This window comes from Drosophila melanogaster, chromosome X (assembly GCF_000001215.4).
Source record: "Drosophila melanogaster chromosome X".
Classification (NCBI taxonomy): Eukaryota; Metazoa; Arthropoda; class Insecta; order Diptera; family Drosophilidae; genus Drosophila; species Drosophila melanogaster.
Window position 1 is genome coordinate 18,305,124 of NC_004354.4, and position 17,338 is coordinate 18,322,461.

General features: G+C 45.7%; 2 protein-coding genes and 2 long non-coding RNA genes across 7 annotated transcripts, besides 1 other annotated feature; all 4 read right to left on the minus strand.

The window, feature by feature from the left end:
• Positions 1-230: 230 nt before the first annotated feature.
• upd1 (unpaired 1) lies at positions 231-4,168 on the minus strand. Of its 3 annotated transcripts, none has more exons than NM_001298473.1 (4): positions 3,686-4,168; positions 2,120-2,613; positions 1,895-2,044; positions 231-1,705 (listed from the first exon to the last, which is right to left on the minus strand). In NM_001298473.1, exons 2-4 carry the CDS (start codon positions 2,474-2,476, stop codon positions 971-973), a joined length of 1,242 nt encoding a protein of 413 aa, NP_001285402.1. In that variant the 5' UTR covers positions 2,477-2,613; positions 3,686-4,168; the 3' UTR covers positions 231-970. The 3 variants fall into 3 exon arrangements, with proteins under 3 accessions (NP_001285402.1, NP_001097015.1, NP_525095.2); NM_001103545.3 differs by having other exon boundaries at positions 2,120-2,616; positions 3,686-4,006; NM_080356.4 differs by lacking the exon at positions 3,686-4,168 and having other exon boundaries at positions 2,120-3,136.
• Positions 4,169-5,378: 1,210 nt separating this feature from the next.
• On the minus strand, positions 5,379-6,226 carry lncRNA:CR45608 (long non-coding RNA:CR45608). Its single transcript, NR_123942.1, has one exon. It is a non-coding gene; the product is annotated as a long non-coding RNA:CR45608 (long non-coding RNA).
• Positions 6,227-6,271: 45 nt separating this feature from the next.
• On the minus strand, positions 6,272-6,803 carry lncRNA:CR45609 (long non-coding RNA:CR45609). Its single transcript, NR_123943.1, has one exon. It is a non-coding gene; the product is annotated as a long non-coding RNA:CR45609 (long non-coding RNA).
• Positions 6,804-9,000: 2,197 nt separating this feature from the next.
• CG6023 (uncharacterized protein) lies at positions 9,001-16,070 on the minus strand. 2 transcript variants are annotated; one of them, NM_133057.3, is made up of 4 exons: positions 15,824-16,070; positions 14,275-14,319; positions 9,894-10,213; positions 9,001-9,813 (listed from the first exon to the last, which is right to left on the minus strand). In NM_133057.3, exons 3-4 carry the CDS (start codon positions 9,978-9,980, stop codon positions 9,367-9,369), a joined length of 534 nt encoding a protein of 177 aa, NP_573285.1. In that variant the 5' UTR covers positions 9,981-10,213; positions 14,275-14,319; positions 15,824-16,070; the 3' UTR covers positions 9,001-9,366. The 2 variants fall into 2 exon arrangements, with proteins under 2 accessions (NP_573285.1, NP_996503.2); NM_206780.2 differs by lacking the exons at positions 14,275-14,319; positions 15,824-16,070 and adding an exon at positions 10,459-10,778.
• Positions 14,542-14,824: a mobile genetic element.
• Positions 16,071-17,338: the final 1,268 nt, after the last annotated feature.

A 17,338-nucleotide genomic window follows, 5' to 3' on the forward strand; every position in this document is an offset into this window, starting at 1 on the left:
TGTTGGCCACATAAGATAGGTTGGTTGATAGGTTTTTGATGGTAAAAGATATAAAAATATATAGAATTGAATTCGATATTCGGGTATTTCAATTTTGAAATATAAGATAAAAACGTTGAACCTCAAAATGGGAAGTACGAAGTTCTTTTCCATCATAAATTTAAGTATATCCAAATGGATATATGTATACCATTTATTCCCAAAAATGAAATGCAATCCAGATTTATTTTCAAATTCAATTCAGTTTATTGTTCGCTTTATTCCGCTGCTGGCTTAGTCATATGTCGGTCGGTTCTATAAATACGAAAATCGATTTCTAAGGGCGAGCTTAGGACTACGAAGGCATGGATGCGGCCACATGCCACCCCAATGCGATCTATATATAATATATATGTACAATTAGGTTAAATACGAACTAGTCAAGCACTATATCACAGATGTCGAAACACAAGCTAGCCTACGAAAAAAAAAAAATGTGTGTGTGTGTGCCTTAGGATCAAAGTTTAGCCTAAAGGATATGGATATGGAATTATGATCATGAATGCCATGGGTTAGCTTAGCCTACTGGGGGTCACATAGTACTCGATGCGGGTGCGGAATGGGCTACAAAGCGGGCGTGGCGAATAATACTTTCCAGTGGGTGGTGGTTGGCGGTTGCTCTTATGTGACTAGAACGGCAACTGCAGATTGTGGTTTCGTATGCTATATAACTATATCTCTCTCTCTATTTCTCTCTCTCTCCCTCTCTCTCACTCTCGACGAATGTCAATAAATACGGAATGTGGTAATACTTGCAATGAATTCGAGAACAGAGACTATGTGCTGTCAATCAAATAATTTACTTAAGCTACTATCGATCAATTAACGGTTAAATTAAGGATTTGAGGCTAGGGGTTTGTAGAACAGAGGAAAGGGGCGAGTCCTGAGGTAAGGGGAAATGGAAAGATATGGGAATGTTGTGTATGCTATTTCACGTGCGCTGCACGCGCTTCGACTGGCGCTTTCCACGTCTGCCACGTGCAAATTGGTTGCTTCCACCACCGGAAACACCTGCAACATCTGCAACTCCAGCAGCACCACCGGCCACTGGCTTGGATACCTCGTTGAACTCCTTGCCATTCAAGGTGGAGCTGCGCCAACGCTGCTCCAGTTGATCCGCCAGCTGCTGCTGCTGCTGTAGCAACTTTTTCTGGCTCCTCTGCTGCTTCTTGTGGTGCTTCCGTGGCCGACTCCTTACCCGCTTGCCATCCCGCCGCAGCAGCTGGTACATGGTGCGCAAAAAGTCGTAGTAGTGGTGCTTCACAAAGCGCATATCGATCGAGTCCGCCTCGCCCGCCGCCATGGATGCACTGGAAGCAGCACCACCCATACCGGGCCCACTCGTCTTGGAGCGCAGCTTCAAACGCTTGTTCATCTCGAGACGCGAGATCTGTGGCAGCTGCTGACCCAGCATGGTGGTGCCGCCAACTGCTGTGACCGCCGCACCACTGCGCCGCTGCTTCTGGCGCGGACTCTGCGTCTGGTTGACGGCTGTCTCCAGCTCGCAGAGGATGCGCCGCGAGCTCAGGAGCAGCTCGCGCAGCTCGCGGGCGGTGCTGGACTCGCGGGTGATGGACCGCTGATCCCAGCGGATCTGCTGGCGCCTCAGATACGCAAAGCTGGCCACGTAAGTTTGCATGTTGCGGTACCAGCGCTTTAGGGCAATCTGTGGAAGAAATCAAAAAGATGGAGACAATTGTGAGCTATTTTCAAGATACATAGATACAAAGTTGATAACGAGATAATTGAGCTATTTTCAAGATACATAGATACAAAGTTGATAACGAGATGGATTTAGTAACTAGTTTTGACAACTAAGTTAATAGATAAAAAGTATGACTGTAGGATTGCTTACCGTGGAATTGGGCTTGAGCTTGGGCAGGAACTTGTAGTTGTGCGTGTGGAGGGACCACATGGTCATGTTGCGGATATCTATGGCCGAGTCCTGGCTACTGTTTAGGCTGCGGTACTCCCGAAAGGCGTGGCGCTTCAGCTGATTGAAGCTCTGTGGAGAAGCAGATAAAATGGGGAGCGGATTACATATGGATCGGGTCCAAAGAGCGCTGCCGTTTGAACTCACCTGCCTGGGACGCTGGCGATTGAAGCGATCACCCGCCGAGGGATGATAGTTGCCACCGCAGGGATTGGCCCACTCCAGGGCGGTGGTGTTCTCGTCGAAGTTGCGATAGTCGATCCAGTTGCTGTTCCGCTTTCTGTGGCGCTTGCGCGGACTAGCGGCGCTGGCAGGGATCGTGCCCTGATTGGGATGCTGAGCTGAAGCCGTACTGGAGGTGGTGCGAATGCGCAGGCGCTCGCTATCGATAACCGTTAGACCGCCGCTGCTGGTGGTGCTGCGCCCCTCGGCGAGGTGGGGCAACTGGGCGGCAAGGAGCAGGACGAGTAGGATGGGCAGGAGCAGGAGCAGCGGACGAGCCATCGCCGCATGGTAGCCACTTTCTCTTCTGCGCCGGAATCCGTTACCGCTACCGCTACCGCTTCCGCTGATGTTTCCGTTTCCGTTGCCGGCTGCCGTGGTGCTGTTTTTAGCTGTGGTCGCAGCGCACTGCCAACCAACTACTGTCCGCGGTCCGTATCGAAATCAGTGTGCAGATACAGCGAACGGGGTTACAATATATATATATAGGATATATGTGAAGGGTGGGGATGGGGGGTCAGAAGGGAAGAGATGTGGAGAAAAAACACTATGAGTATCGAGAATGCAAAAGTAAATTCAATTTTCTGCTACAACGCGCGACGACCAACGATCAACTGCTATCACTGTTCCTCCCTGACTAGATGGTTAACTAACTGGACTCCCTTGGGAGTGGATGGGTTACTGGGTGGGATTGGGTGGTCGGGTGCTTCGATGCTGGAGCTCTGAGGTGATCGGGATTACGGGTCGGATGATCGGCCGAGCCTCCTTCAATGCGAATGCAACTGCAACCAGACAACAGTCTCAACAATTTGGTTCGATTTTTTTAACATTTTCTCTATGTTTGTTTTGCGGTTTTTTTTGCTTTTCGTTGTTTTTTTTTTTTTGTCTTTTCCAGAGCGATATGTGTGTATATTGAGGGCGGGGAAACTTTTTAATTTAGACAATTAACTCGAGAGTAGCCTGAGCGAATAACGAAGACGTATCGATCCAAGTTTCGAGGATCTAATCTTCTCCAGGCGACAAATCTCTGCCTTCTGGCTTGGCTTGGCTTTAACTTCCAGTGTGTGAAAGTGTATGGAAACTTTTGAGGTTGAATTTTGGATTTGGGGCTAATTCTAAAATTTGAACATTTCAAATTCTCCATTCAAGTTAGCTACTTTATCTGACAGGATTAAAATTCGAGACTGAAGATCGTTTGCTGCTAAAAACGAACGGAAAGGATTCGCACAAGTAACAATATCCTGAATGGATTTGCATTTTAATGCAGAGCGAATTAATTAAACTATATAATTTAATCCTAATTCCCAAAATTGCAGTTGCTGTCACAGAATGTCCTTTTTGCTTAACAGTAGATCGTTGGTCGTTTCTTGTTGATAAGTCACTTGAAGAGTGGAGAATTGATATTGACCAAAATATCCTTTTCGATCGCTTCTCCACTCTCCAATTGTGCCTGCTCTTAAGTCTTGATCAAATTAAAAATAATACACACACCGCATTATAGATGAAAAATGGAATCGTTCAGGATCCTCGCGGGATCCCCGTGGTTTGTGCTGCGCCTGAGCTCCCAAAAGTCTGTACGTTAATCCAAATGTTCGATGATCGTTCGAGATTCGTTGTTCGTTGATTTTCCGGCGGTTTTCAATGGACACACTTGCAGCACAACACTCGCAAAAAAATGTATTTATATATAATATTTGTGAGACCACTTGACCACAGATCGAGTTCAAATCCGTGCTTCAGTTTGTGTTCTGATTTGGTGATTTCGATGCTTTGGAGACTGATTCGCGGACACTTCTGCTCGCGTTCGAGTGTGAAACCGAACTGAGCCCAAAGTCGCGCTGGATTTGACCAGCTTTCTTCGCTGAGAGGCTGCGGATACCAGATACCAGAATACCAGAGCGATACCGACCGACCACCGACCAACCGACCGACCGATGAGCAGCGCCAAAAGGCCGAAACCGAAACTGAAATGGGAACTGAGGCGAGCTGAGCGGCCTCTGCCGGCGTCGCTGCCCGCCGAGTGCCGACGAGCGGTACGCCATGGTCCGAGCCAGAAGAAGACCGCCGATTCGGACCGATCAGATTCAGATCCGAAGAACCGCAGGCTGTCCCGCTCCCGCGCCCGCTCTCACCGATCGTATTCGGGGTATCCTATTCCCAGGTCACCTGCACGTGTGTGCGTATGCGCCTACCTGGCCGAAGTGTGTATTGGTGCCGTCTTTGAGCCTGCCAACCGGCTGTCCTCGCGCGCCATCCCGCTCGCTCCTGCGGACCAGGGCGATCTTGGGCCGGTCGCCATTGCAACTGGAATTTTCCCACTTGCCCAATCCGCGTCACTCACTCAAAGAGCGGGAAAAGAAGAGAGGCAGCCTACCTGGTGCCCCAAAAGACCAGGCCTACCTGGCTCTGTCTCACTCTTCTAAGCCCGGTCAGCTAGGTCCTCTCTCTCTCTCCCTCTCTCAAACTCTCTGGGTGACCTTGAGCGGCCTGCTCACCCCTCCCAAAAAGTCCTGACATTCAAATCGGTCTAGAAAGTGATCAACGGAAATGACCAACATAACACCGCTATTCAGCTCGCTAATCCAGGTAAACTATCCATTCGAGAACTATCCACGAGGAACGTTAACCAATATTACATTTTCTTCAACTTTTTCTAACAACTAGTAAATTGCTATATATTTTGTATATTAAAATTAATTTAGTAATTATAAGGAATAAAGCGTAAAATAGGATAAAGCACTAAGGAATCAACCAATTGTGCAGTTACAATTCTTCTCAATACCAGTAGTAATATATATAATAATACATAATATATACATTTTTATAGTAATATTATTTATACGTGTTCGAACCACAATCAATATAACTGAAGTAGTGATTTTGGCACTCACAATCTATTATATATGTATATACCATTCAAATTCATTTGACATGATTCAAGTTGTTTAAATGAAGTTAATAATATACATATATATGCCTAAATCTGTTCGTATGGGTAATTAATTAATAAAGATTTACATAAAAATCGTAAAACATTAAGTTGTTTCATCATTTTTTGATACATTTATAACTCACCTCAAATTATTTATTTTGATAATCGCAGCGCTGATATTTGACCATCTCGATGAGTTCGGCTTGATATTGTCGCAATTCCGCTTTGGGTGGGTAACTAGAAGAAGAGTGTGAAATCTCTGGCCAGTGGGCCAGGTACTCCCAACTGGCGAACCCCCGGACGCCCATCTACCTAGGACATCCCTATGTCAAATATGCCCATATTTCTCCCTACTTTCGAGGGCTTGCACAATTGACGGTCTAATTAAATTGAGAGTTTTGCTGCATTATGGCCGCATTGTTTTGGGCAGCCGAAAACAGCTGTAGATGGTCAGATAGCGGGCCGAAACGGACAGCGGACGGTGTGTCCTTGCGTCTAACCGTAAGTGCAGCGTGCAGCAACTGCTGCAGGAAGCAGTTGTGTTGCGCAGCGGGGCCACTCGCCTTTATTTCGCCGCAAGGCAGGACGGACGCACAGGACTCGAATCTCGCAGGACCCACAACCCACAGAGAGGGACTCGCTCGCATATATCACATATATCAAGGTGGCAGCGCACACCTTTTGTGCGACCTCTCCTTTGGGAAACGGGCGGCAAGGCACAAAAAGGGCAATTCGCACCCGGAGCAACAGCTTCATCTCCTAGATGCTGTCAGGATGGATCGGGATCGGTATCGGTATCGGGATACTCGTACGCCCGAGATGGACACGATTATTGCGTTGATGAGCTCCTGCTGCTGCTGTCGGTACACACACACACAGCATTCCCGGCGGGGAGGCAACCCCACACCCAGTCGTCCAGCTTCGACTTTCTGTTTTACTTGCGATTCGTTCTGGACAACAAAAATATTTTGCTACAAAATTGAGCTGTCCTGTGAGGTCCTCGCCCGTCCAGAACGCATTGTGTCCTGTCATGGTGTAATTTTTTAGCGGCGTAGCGAATGCTAAGGATACGCTTTAATTGCCACAGCGAACACCTCGACCTCGAGACGGAAGGTTAACCGAGAGATACAAATACAGATAGAGATACATACAGATGCAGATACAAGTATCTGTAGATGTGCCATAAGGAGAACCATCCGTCATTACACGCTGCTTAGCTCCTGTCCTTTCGCAGGACCTGATCCCATCCCAGGCATGCCTACCTACGTCCGAACCTCCTGTTTTCCTGTTTTCGTGGGTGTGTAACTGTGGGTGTGGGTGTGCAATGGGTGGGGGAGGTGTGAGTTTCCCATTTCTCAGTTCAGTTCCTCTGTTGTTTTGATGTTTTTGATTATGCGTAAAATCGCTCGCTTTATCAAGATCCCGAAGTGCAATTCTCACATCCGAAACGGTAACTTAAACGGTTAGTTAGTCGATTTGCTTGTCTGTTTGTATCTTGTTTGTTTGTTTGCTTGCCTGTCTATTTTCCGCCGCTTATCCGATCCTCAATTGCCGTTGCAATTCGGATTCGCCATGGATTTCATCTGGTACCTTTTGGGATTTATTGAGTATTCAGCATTCAGTCGGCTTTAACTCTTTGATGTTGATTATCGCCTCGAAGAGTGGTACATCGTTATGCCTTAATTAATGGTTAGTTGGTCAGTATAGAAATTGCAAATTTGTTAGACCTTTAAGCTTACATTTTTCAATCCACGTACATATAAATATATCTTACATATATGTACTGGCCAGCTAGGAACTGTGAGAACAAGTTGACATACTTTTGTCATTCTCTTTGAATTATACAAACATTTTTCTTATATTTAGCCGGCTTTAATGCGCCCGATTTCCAATTTTATAGGCAATAGGTAATATATTATTTGTGCAATACCATCTTTTTAATGTTCAGTTAATTTACTAAAAGTATCTTACACTTTCGTTAAATATATATATCTAGCTATTTTACTAGTATTCCGAATATGTACAAATGAAATGTATTAAATTAAATTTGCAACAATTTCATTACCATTACTTTCGTTTTTTACACTTCATCAAGAGTCAGTCGTTGGTCCAATAAGCTCCTCTGCAGTTGTACATTCGACACATGTCATCTAATCCTTTTACGCCCATAATATCCTCACAGGAAAATGTACTCTGTTTGTTAATTGATTTGCTGGAGCTCGTTTTGACCCACTGGCCGATGGGTTGAGGGGGAGCCGGTGGGGCGTGGCGCGGAGATGCCATTCTACGCACTTGTGTGCGTGGGCCGTTGCACGTAGGCCCATCGGTGAAACTGTGAATGTGTGTCAGTGGCCCGTCGCTGATTGGTCCGCTGCCCCCTAAGCGTCACTCCGAAGACGAGCGGTTCCGAAGCGCTCTGGCCAATCGGCGAGCGGCCAAGAAGCTCCAAACGTGAGGCGCGGAGAGCGCCGATTCGAGTGAAAGAGCAGAGCGCAACAGGTTCCCGCTCTCCACAGAGAACGAGTGAGAGAGGGAGAGGGCGAGAGACAGAGAGGTACAGTGTGCGGCCAGCGACGAGAAGAGGAAGATGAAGAACAGGTTGTCGAGCGGAACATTGTGTGGACTTGGATTTTCATTCATAACCTCAGCTCGCTGCAGCAGAGAAAATGCTGCTGCGCCTGTTGCTGCTGCTGCTGCTGCTGCGGCGGCGGCCTCTGCCGCTGATTCAATTCGCTGCGGCGGCAGCTTTTACAGCTATCGGTTTTCGAGGCGACTGACGCCATTGCCACGCGAACGGCTCTGCAGTCCCAGCCCAATCCCTAGCTGAATCCGAATCCCCGAGTCCCCATCCCACGCACCACCATCTTTGATCGCTCCTGACCATCCGATCCGATTACCCCCAAAGAATGGGGAAGCCAGTCAAGTGGCAACGGTAAAATTGGTCCTTTGGTGCCCCAACGAAGGCAACACAATACCCCAAACGATATATGTACGTAGGCATGCTTTAAAAAAAAAATAAATAATGGTCTCCTTGGCTGTTAGTTTTGATAGAACCCTTTTTAAGAAAGTAGCCCTCTACTTTCCCTCTGCAGACCTTTTTTGTAGCCCTATCAAGCTTTTCGATTCTTTTATGCAGGAAGCAGAACTACCATGCAGAAACTACAGATAGGAATGATCATAAAACATTTCCGATAAGCCGCCACTGGGGAGATATCACACTTTTTTACCGTGTACAAACTGCTTTGTCACATGCAGAGATCACACGACGATTGCCCGACATTTTGCCTAATGGTCCATGAGTCACAGCCAGACGGCTGTACGGTACTTGGGGTTTTCTTAACAGCCGCGCTGTGGAAAACCTCGAACCGATATATATGTATGTACATACATCTATCTATGTATCTATCTATCTATCGGAACGTGCCCCGGGCACGAGCTATAAACGACAATGGGGTGGGTCAGGGCAGGTGACGAGTCGGGCCAAAAACGGAATCTCGCGCATACTTCCCCAGTATTTCCGATTTGGGGGAGTGGTAATTGGGTTGCCAACTTCAAGCATTGGAGGTCATAAACCCGCGAGTCCCCAAAAAAAAAACAGTGAAAAATCAAAAAACCCTAAGTATTAAGCGATTTACTTAGCTAGCTATGCAATTGAGAATTATACTTTGAACTCTACCTTTGATTTGTTCCATTTCCACTTGTTTCAATTCATGGAAACATCTTATGACCACCCATGCTTTAATCGATGTTGTAGACCTTCGAAAGGTTGGCAGAATTCCCACCGTTGACTAAGCCCCCAATTCGTTGTAACTTAATTTCATCTGAATGATGAAATTGGTCAACCAGAAAAGAAAAGCACTTCACGTATGCGCCTATCGGTATAATTTATTAATAGTCATTGTAATATTGTAAATATATATAAAAAAAATACACTTAAGTAATAGTTTTCATAAGTTATCGAGCCTGCGATGCGGTGAATGTGTTCAGTGAGTATGGTGGTACGCGTATGTATATAAATAGGATGCAAAGGCGATATAAATACGTATGAGGGCAATGGGGATTTAATAAGTTATAATAAATAATAGGGTCTAAGGCAGATGAGGGTGTCTAGTAGACGAATACGGATCTGGATACTCGTGGGCATAGCCTATTAGCTTGAGATTGCAGTGGGTCATCGGAGGCGATTATTTTTGGTATGGCTTTTACTGCTCCTCTGGAGCGTCCAACTCTGTCCAGCGGATTACTGATACAGCTTGATCAGCTGCTCGTACTTGTGCTCGATGATGGTCAGCACCTTGATGGTCTCCACGGCGGCGCCAAACATCGGCCATATGTGATCGGCATTGTACTCGGCGTTCCTCGGATTGCAGGCATCGTTGAGACCGGCGACCTTGAGAGCCTCGTGCATGTTGTGATGGAAGAAATGCACGAAGTTATTGAAGTAGCAGTTCCAGGACTGGTGATCGAACACAATGATCTCGTATAGATGCTCCAGGACCAGCAGGGACTCGATAATGGCCGGCATCTCCTCCTGCAGCGTTGTCACCTTGCCACTGTACACAAAGTCACCCAGCTGGTTCTGGAACTTAACTTCCTTGACCTCCGACTGGAGCGGATGCTTCAATGCCAGGGAATGCAGAGAGTAGGAGTGAAGATCTTGGGGCAGGGTGTGGTTTTGATTCCTCAGCTGTTTCGCAATGAAAAAAAATGGGAAATGGGAAACTTAGTGCCTCTGCTGCCGCAAGTCCATCGTTCTAGCTAACTTACCCATTCTTTGGTCAGACAGAGGACCGCCTCCCGCGTATTCTTGGCCACCTCGAGCGCCACTTGCAGGTGTTCGATATTGGGAGTCATTTTAAGGTCCGTGCACTGCTCCCTGCCTTCAGTCTGATTGGTTAACAGGGGCACGATCTTGGTGCTTATTGACCTGGTGTGCTGGTGGTGATGGTGTAGTCGTGCGTGATTGCGGTGCGGCAGAATCAGGCTCAATCCTCGAGCGCGACGCGGTGCGGCAATTGTCCCCGTTGGCCAACTAGTGGCGACTGTGAGTAGCAGCAGGATGCCCAGGAGCCAGCACTTGGAGGTAGCTGCAATGCAAGAAGATGGAAGGTCAGTAAATAGGATTCATACAAAGATGTTCAAAAGATCTCCCTAATCCTGATGGATGCCCAGGCTTGGCCAATAAGATAATGATGATTGAAAACTTCAATGCCCAAGATCCCTATCATTTGATGAGCACTTTCCTGTTTGCCCAGCGATGACACAGTTATAGATACAAAGATACAGATAGAGCGACATGATTCAGAGGCGCTAGATCTTAATGCACACTTACAAATGCGACCGATGATGTTGGATTGCTGCTGGCAGGACGCTTTTGTCGCCGCCGGAGCACTCTGCTCCTGCTCCTGCTGCTGCTGCTGCTGCTGTAGTCGCTCCAAGAATTGGAGCTCGAAGGATTCACTGGCACTGCTGTTGGCGGTCATATTTTGATTTGATTTGTGATGTTAGGCACACACGGTTCGGAGAGTATGTCTTATTGGTTTTCGATATTTGGCCAAGATTCAGATTGAAAGCGCGCTAAAGAGCTGGATAGCTGGATAGCTGGAGAGCTGGGGCTGGCGTGCGGGCTCTGCGAGATCTTACGGTTAATGAGGAGTTGGGGCACACGCCGGCGATTTAAATACAAACCGGACCGCCATCCGGCGATATCAGTAGCCGAAGCCGCACGAGCGGCGCAGCGCGTGGCCGAGCTTACTTTTTTTACGCACACACACACATACACGCGCGCGGGCGGCGGGTACTCACACTTGTTGTGCTCGTTGTAGCGACAAGTGAACAACAACAACAGCAAGCAGCAAGAGCAGCAATAGCAGCAACCACAGCAGCAGCAACGGCAGCATCAGCGGCCGATGGTCGATGACGATAATGAATCAAAAAAACAACGGCCCGCAAAGGGAGTTCGAATTTGGGTTTTCTCAATTATCGGAGGTGGGGGTGAGTGGGTGAGTGGGTGGGTTGGCTTGGCTTGGCTTGGATGGGCTTCCTGACTCAGCCGGGGATTAGCTACTCCCTGGTCAGTAGTTCATGCCGCTGTTGCAGCGCTGCACATGACGTTTTGTTTTCTTCCTGTCTTGCGGCAAATGAGTTGCCAACCGTTGTAATTTATGCACACACGCTTCATGGCCCAAAACGGATGTCGCATTGCATTCTTGCACCCTACACCAAGTAATCGGGCATCTTGGTTGCCAACTGGCATTAGGCTGACCTTACAATCGCAACATTGAATCCTTATTTAAATTGCCTGCCTGGAGGACGACGACTGCAAACATTTTAGTTTAGCTCTGTCTATGAGTGGCTTTTAGTCACTGTTTAACGACACATGCCAATTGCTCTGTTTGTTAGCTGATTAATACATGTTTGATAGATTCTTGGAATTTGTTTGGTATACATATTCCAAACTCAGTGTTCAAGCTAACAGAGTAACACCCAAAGCAAAAAGCTCGAGGCAACATTTTGACAACAAACACATTTTTTATGGGGAATTTCACTGTTCTTGTACGAAATTTGATAAGCCTGATGCCTGAATACTGAGCTTTCCGGAAATTGTAATGGCTATATGTAAATTCAACATTGGTCTCAATGCCCATCAGGCTGAATTAGCCAAAGTGGAATCGCGTTTACTTTGATTAATTTGCGAATATCTCGTGTCTCTTAGCTGCTGTGGCGGCGGCGTCACTTCGGATTCTTCAGTTACTCGATTTACTGTATTTACTTTAACTAAGTGGCGATTTATGATGCGGGTGCCACTTGCCTGGCAAATGACGCGTCGTTCCGTAGGCATTTCCGATCGATCGCTTGGCACGTGCGCGTTTTGCATGCAACTGACTGGCAATAGCCACTTGGCCGCTGGCCGCTGGCCGCTGGTCGCTGGACTTGGCCAATTGATCGAGCACTGGGTATAAGAGACACCGGCAACCGGCAGACAGAGTGTCTGTCTCTTCTATGGCCAGTGCACAGTAGTGCACAGTGCATCGAGCAAGCACATAACCTAGCCCAACATGGCACTCACACTTTGACATAGCAATTACTCATAAAGACGCACGTAGTTCAACCCACTCATGGGACACAAAGCTCATGGGAGTCGTATTCCCTTGTCGAGTTTTCTGCGTAGTATTTCATCAGTTGGGCAAATTTTTCGAGCTTTGTTTTTACCCAATTGCTCTGGGCAGATCCATAATTGCCAACTTTTCCGGAATTCGAGCTGGAGGCCATGTCCAAGGGTTTTCCAATGCAGTTTGCCCGCTGTCAGTCCAGAATTGCATTTGTTCAGCGCTAGATGGGTGCCTTCTCCTTTTGATTCGATATGTATTGATTTCCTCCTCTTTATTATTATTATAATTTATTTTTTTTTTTTTTTGCGCCCATCCAGGCATTGTTGACTGTTAATTATCGCACTCGAGGAGGTGCTAACTTTGGCCACGCACTAATCTCGGCCTGAACTCGCTAAACTTGCAACGTCATCCGGTTTGAGGGAGATCCGCTATCTATCGCTCGTTCCTGTTTGCCATTCCCTTTTTAGAAATGACCATTCCATTGATGAGCTCTTCCAGAGTGACGTACGACAGTACTTAGTACTCAGCGTAGTAAAAAGCTGCAAACATCCCACACTTACAGCGACGGAAATATCGCTCAGACTTATCGCCTCAGCCAGGCATATAATATTTAAATTTAGCAAATATACCACCAAGATGCACGTGTAAGTTCATTGTGTAAGTTCTCGTTAGCCAAATGCACACGCGACAGAAGATAGTGTTTCCTTCAAAGTTACATTTTTCATAAAGTTACATTTGTTAACATTAAACAGATACAGTGTTTAATGCAACTCGGATATGAACAATATATCAATCAGTTTCTAGATCTAATTTGCCACACAGAAGACAATTTCAGATTGTATGGCATTATAACTGATTATTTTATATTATATATAAAGTACATAAACTACCGGGAAATCATATATAAATAATAGCTTAAATTTCAATTTAAATTTGCATCATCTGAGAGTCAAGAAAGGATTATTTCTGCAATCTTCCTTATACTGTTCTAATTTGGCACACTCAATGTGGTTGATGTGTGCGATATGCCAAGGTTAATCATTCGATTATTGGGAGATTACCATTCGATTTGCATTGGTTTTATTATACTCTAGAAGTAGCCGTTACTGATCTTTCTCGTTCTGTACGCATCGACTTAAATACTTAATGTTTTATCGCTTGGAATGGAATTTACTCCATTCAAATAGAATTCCCACTGTGCCAACTTCCACATAATTGGTGTATGGAAATACAGTGGTGGAAAGACCGCACCTTAGTTAAGATCGAAGTGAATCAGGGCGTTTAAAACTAAGTCCTCAATGGCACCAAATGCCAGTTGCCATCGACTACCCTTGACCGAATAAAACGGTCGGTGACGTGAATGTAGAATCTAGAATCGCCATGAGGAAATACCCCAATTCGATGGCCGTCACCTGTCATCTGGGAGTGGGCCGAACTGACCACAGACACTCTGGCCGGCTTGATATCATACATATGTCTATAGCTGGATGGGTAAATCACCGAGCGACGTTGCTCCGTATTTGCGTTTGTGTTTAGAAGCTGCCCCGACCCGGCTCTCTTTCCCGTGCCAGCACCCCAGCTCTCCGGCTTGCCGCGTCACCTCCCATTCAGGCCGGATCGCAGTGTCGACTATCTCTCGGATCACGTATCTTTGGAGACATGGGCACAGACCGGCTGAACGACCGAGTTTCCGACCAAGTTACCAACCGAGAGAGGGGCGCACACACTCACTTATTTGCCCAGCGCATTATATTATGAATGGAGCGCTGTGGGAAGCACTTGGGCAGAGTCTTACCGCCCATCAAAGGCAAAGGCAAATGCGGTACGAAAACAAGGGGCTCGGACAGGTGAGAGAAGTGCCTATTTTTGGCACTGGCCATCTTCCACAAGTCATCGAGGTGCGAGCTGTGACGCACTGGGGTTCCCTGAGCCAGGTTCCTGTTAGCTTGTTTACCACGCCATATTAAGTATACGTCATAATAAGTATACGCCGCGTTGGACCTTAAGTTTAACTGCCAACTTAACTTAGAACTCACCTCAGTTTTGTCACGCGACGTGTTTTATTTCAGTGCGGTGATTAACTGCAAAAATAAACAAATAGGGATATCATTAGTTCAAGGTCGAGCACTTTTTTTTTATGTACATATATACTATATTTATTAAGTGAAGAATTCGTACAACATGATATTGTAACTTAACATCAATATTATTCTTAAATATTCTATAAATGAAGTAGAAACATAAGTGAAAAGTTTTTACTGTTGTACAATTGTCTTTGCATAGCCTTGCCGTTTAAGTCGCCTCAGAGGTCAAGCGGCTATAAGACGTCTTGCAAGAAGACTGCTATAACTCAGTAATCTGCCGCTGCATCGACTTGTGTGTCTTCCCATTTGTGCCTCAACTGTGTAAGGATTGAGGTCCTTATGGAGTGTGGAATTACTTAAATACCAGGGACAGTTGGTTATTGTCGTAGTGCGCGATTTTGAAGTCATAATTAGATTTGGCTGCACTTCCCCAAATCTGGATCCCGTATAACCACATCGGTACGATGCAGTTGGCAAGCACAGCTCTTTTGCACCTCAGCGAGGTCGAGCACAGTGAAGAGGGAAAAATGCAAGCTTTGATTTTCCCTCAACGGGTCAGTTGACCCTGAAAGTAGGCAGCGTTTGAATAGAAAGCTTTCATCCCAAAGCTTTCGAAAAATGGAAAATTTTCCGCGGCCTGCTTTTTAGCGTCTTTACTAACAGTCGCGTCCCAAAAACTGGCACCACTCAATCAGCTGAAAGGTGTTGAAGAATTTAGCCACAAAATGCTGCCATTTCACATAACTGCCTCTGTCCCTTTCCTTTTCTCCGGCATTCTTTTGTTGGCTTGATTTATTTGTGGTATCTTCGCTCGTATTGACATGGCAACAAGCCACTGAACTAAGGGGCATTCCGGATAGCGTTCATCTTTCATTGGCCTTAAGAACTTTGGCTTTTCAAAATATTATTTGAAGTGTGGAAAGTTAGCTTTCCAAAGTATTAACAATATTTTGGCATATTAAAAAAAAGATACAGAAAAATTAACATTTACCATTTAAAATCTTTATTTTTCAAACTATTCTTCATTGTCAAACCGTTTTAAACTATTAACATCTTACGGATAACTTAGTACAACGTTCTACTTTGTCTTTATAATTTTAAAAACCCTTGAGAATTTCTATTTTACGTTCTTTTCCATTTTGATGATCTAGAAACCGGTATAAATTTCTTTTCAGCTCTGATTCATTTTATTCGCTCACTATTTAAATATATTTATCAATAAACTATATTTTTCGCCATAAAGTAGCCTTGTTTCCCCACGTTAATGTACATAAACAATTATAGGGAAACGCCGCAATTTTCGCACATATCGCATGCAAAGAAAGCAATCAAGCTGCAATCCGAATCACGTTCGGTTGGCTAAATTAAGCTAGAATGCCCCCACAAGCGCGATCCTCTCTCTTTCGCTCCGATGTTTGCGGCTCTCTCTGCTCGTCTAACACCCGTGTACAGTGACCGTCTGCGATCTTCGAAGCGGTTCCCATTCGCATTGTTTACTCACCTTTTTGACGGCGGACAGCTGTGATGACGGGCGTCACGCTATTAATGCTTTTGCCGCGGGCGGCCAGGTAAACCCACGTTAATTACGGGCCGCAAGAAATTCACGAAAAATCCCCGAACTTGCCTTGGATATCTATACACTTTTGAGCTACGCAACGCACAGGTAAGGGGTTAATTTAAAAAAAAAGAAACAGAGAATAAACGGACGCAACAGAACCGGCGAGGTCGAATGATGAAAGTAAACTGAGCCAAATCGTACAGAATCGATAGCTGGAGGAGCTATTCAAGAAAGCAACGGTGGTCGCAGCAGAGAAACTGCGGTTTATTTGACTAATGTAAACGCAAGTGCATTGCATCCCAAAAAGTTCGCTCTACGCTCAGATTCCATTGTTTTTAAAGTTCCCATGCATCACGTGGTTCTAATTGAACTTAAGTTCTAGCGCATTCCGCAGTTACTTAGGGCATACCAAGGGTCATGCTCCATGCAAATGATATATTTATTGTTTTACATCGTACAGATTTCCCTATCTATCTGTACGCTTCAAACCAAATAGCACCAGAGTGTACCAACTCGCACGGGACGCGACTGTGACAGGGTGTGTGCCTGCGCTACTAGCATGGTTTGTAACTCGACTATCAAGTGCGTGGCTCGTGAATAAGCTACGGTTACCAAAACAGTTATTCAATAGGCCTTGCAAATATGAAGAAAAAAAAACAAACAATTATGGACAGAAAGCCAAGGACCAAAGACCAACAACCAGTAAACCAACTTATCGGCAGCACGAATGCTTCGAAATACCTTTTTGGTATGCACACTATGGGTAATTAGGCGGATGCCGCCCCCTGTGCATAATCTATTGCATGTCACCCCCATGGCAACAATGCGATGACAATGGAAGCTGTGTAGCTGATCGGGCAGTAGCAGTTGTGGCGGTACCTTTGTTGCCCGCTTTACATCCGCATACCTTCTGACTTCCACCGCCCCTTCCGCCATTGGGGCCAACGTATGCAGCTTTCGAATTTCACGCTTGACATGAGGGCAACCTTGACTGGTAGGCTTCTGCAGCTCACAGCCATTACCCACTAGCCACCAAATGACGCCCACCTTCCACCGATACACCCTCGATGTGGCAGCCTTACATAAGGCATGCCGAATCGTCATGGACATGGATTTACATTTGTCTTTAACTTGCCATGGCAAAGATTCCTTAGCCAGGGAACTTTATTAAACCAAATTGAAATACTTACCATTGGAAGTCAATGAAGCAACATTTAAGAAATCCTATCCACTCTTTAGATAGGAACGTAAAACACATACACATAAATACCGATTGAATGCTTTGGAAGGATCTTAAAGAACAAAAAATTAAATCATAAAATCAATCTGTTTTATAAATAATTTCAAATTAAAATGTAATGGCATCCAAAACTGATGCAACCATTTGCAGGGTATTTCACTGTTCAATGGTCCTTCGGGCCGGATTGCCGGTCCACTTGGCTGTCGAGCAGAAGCTGA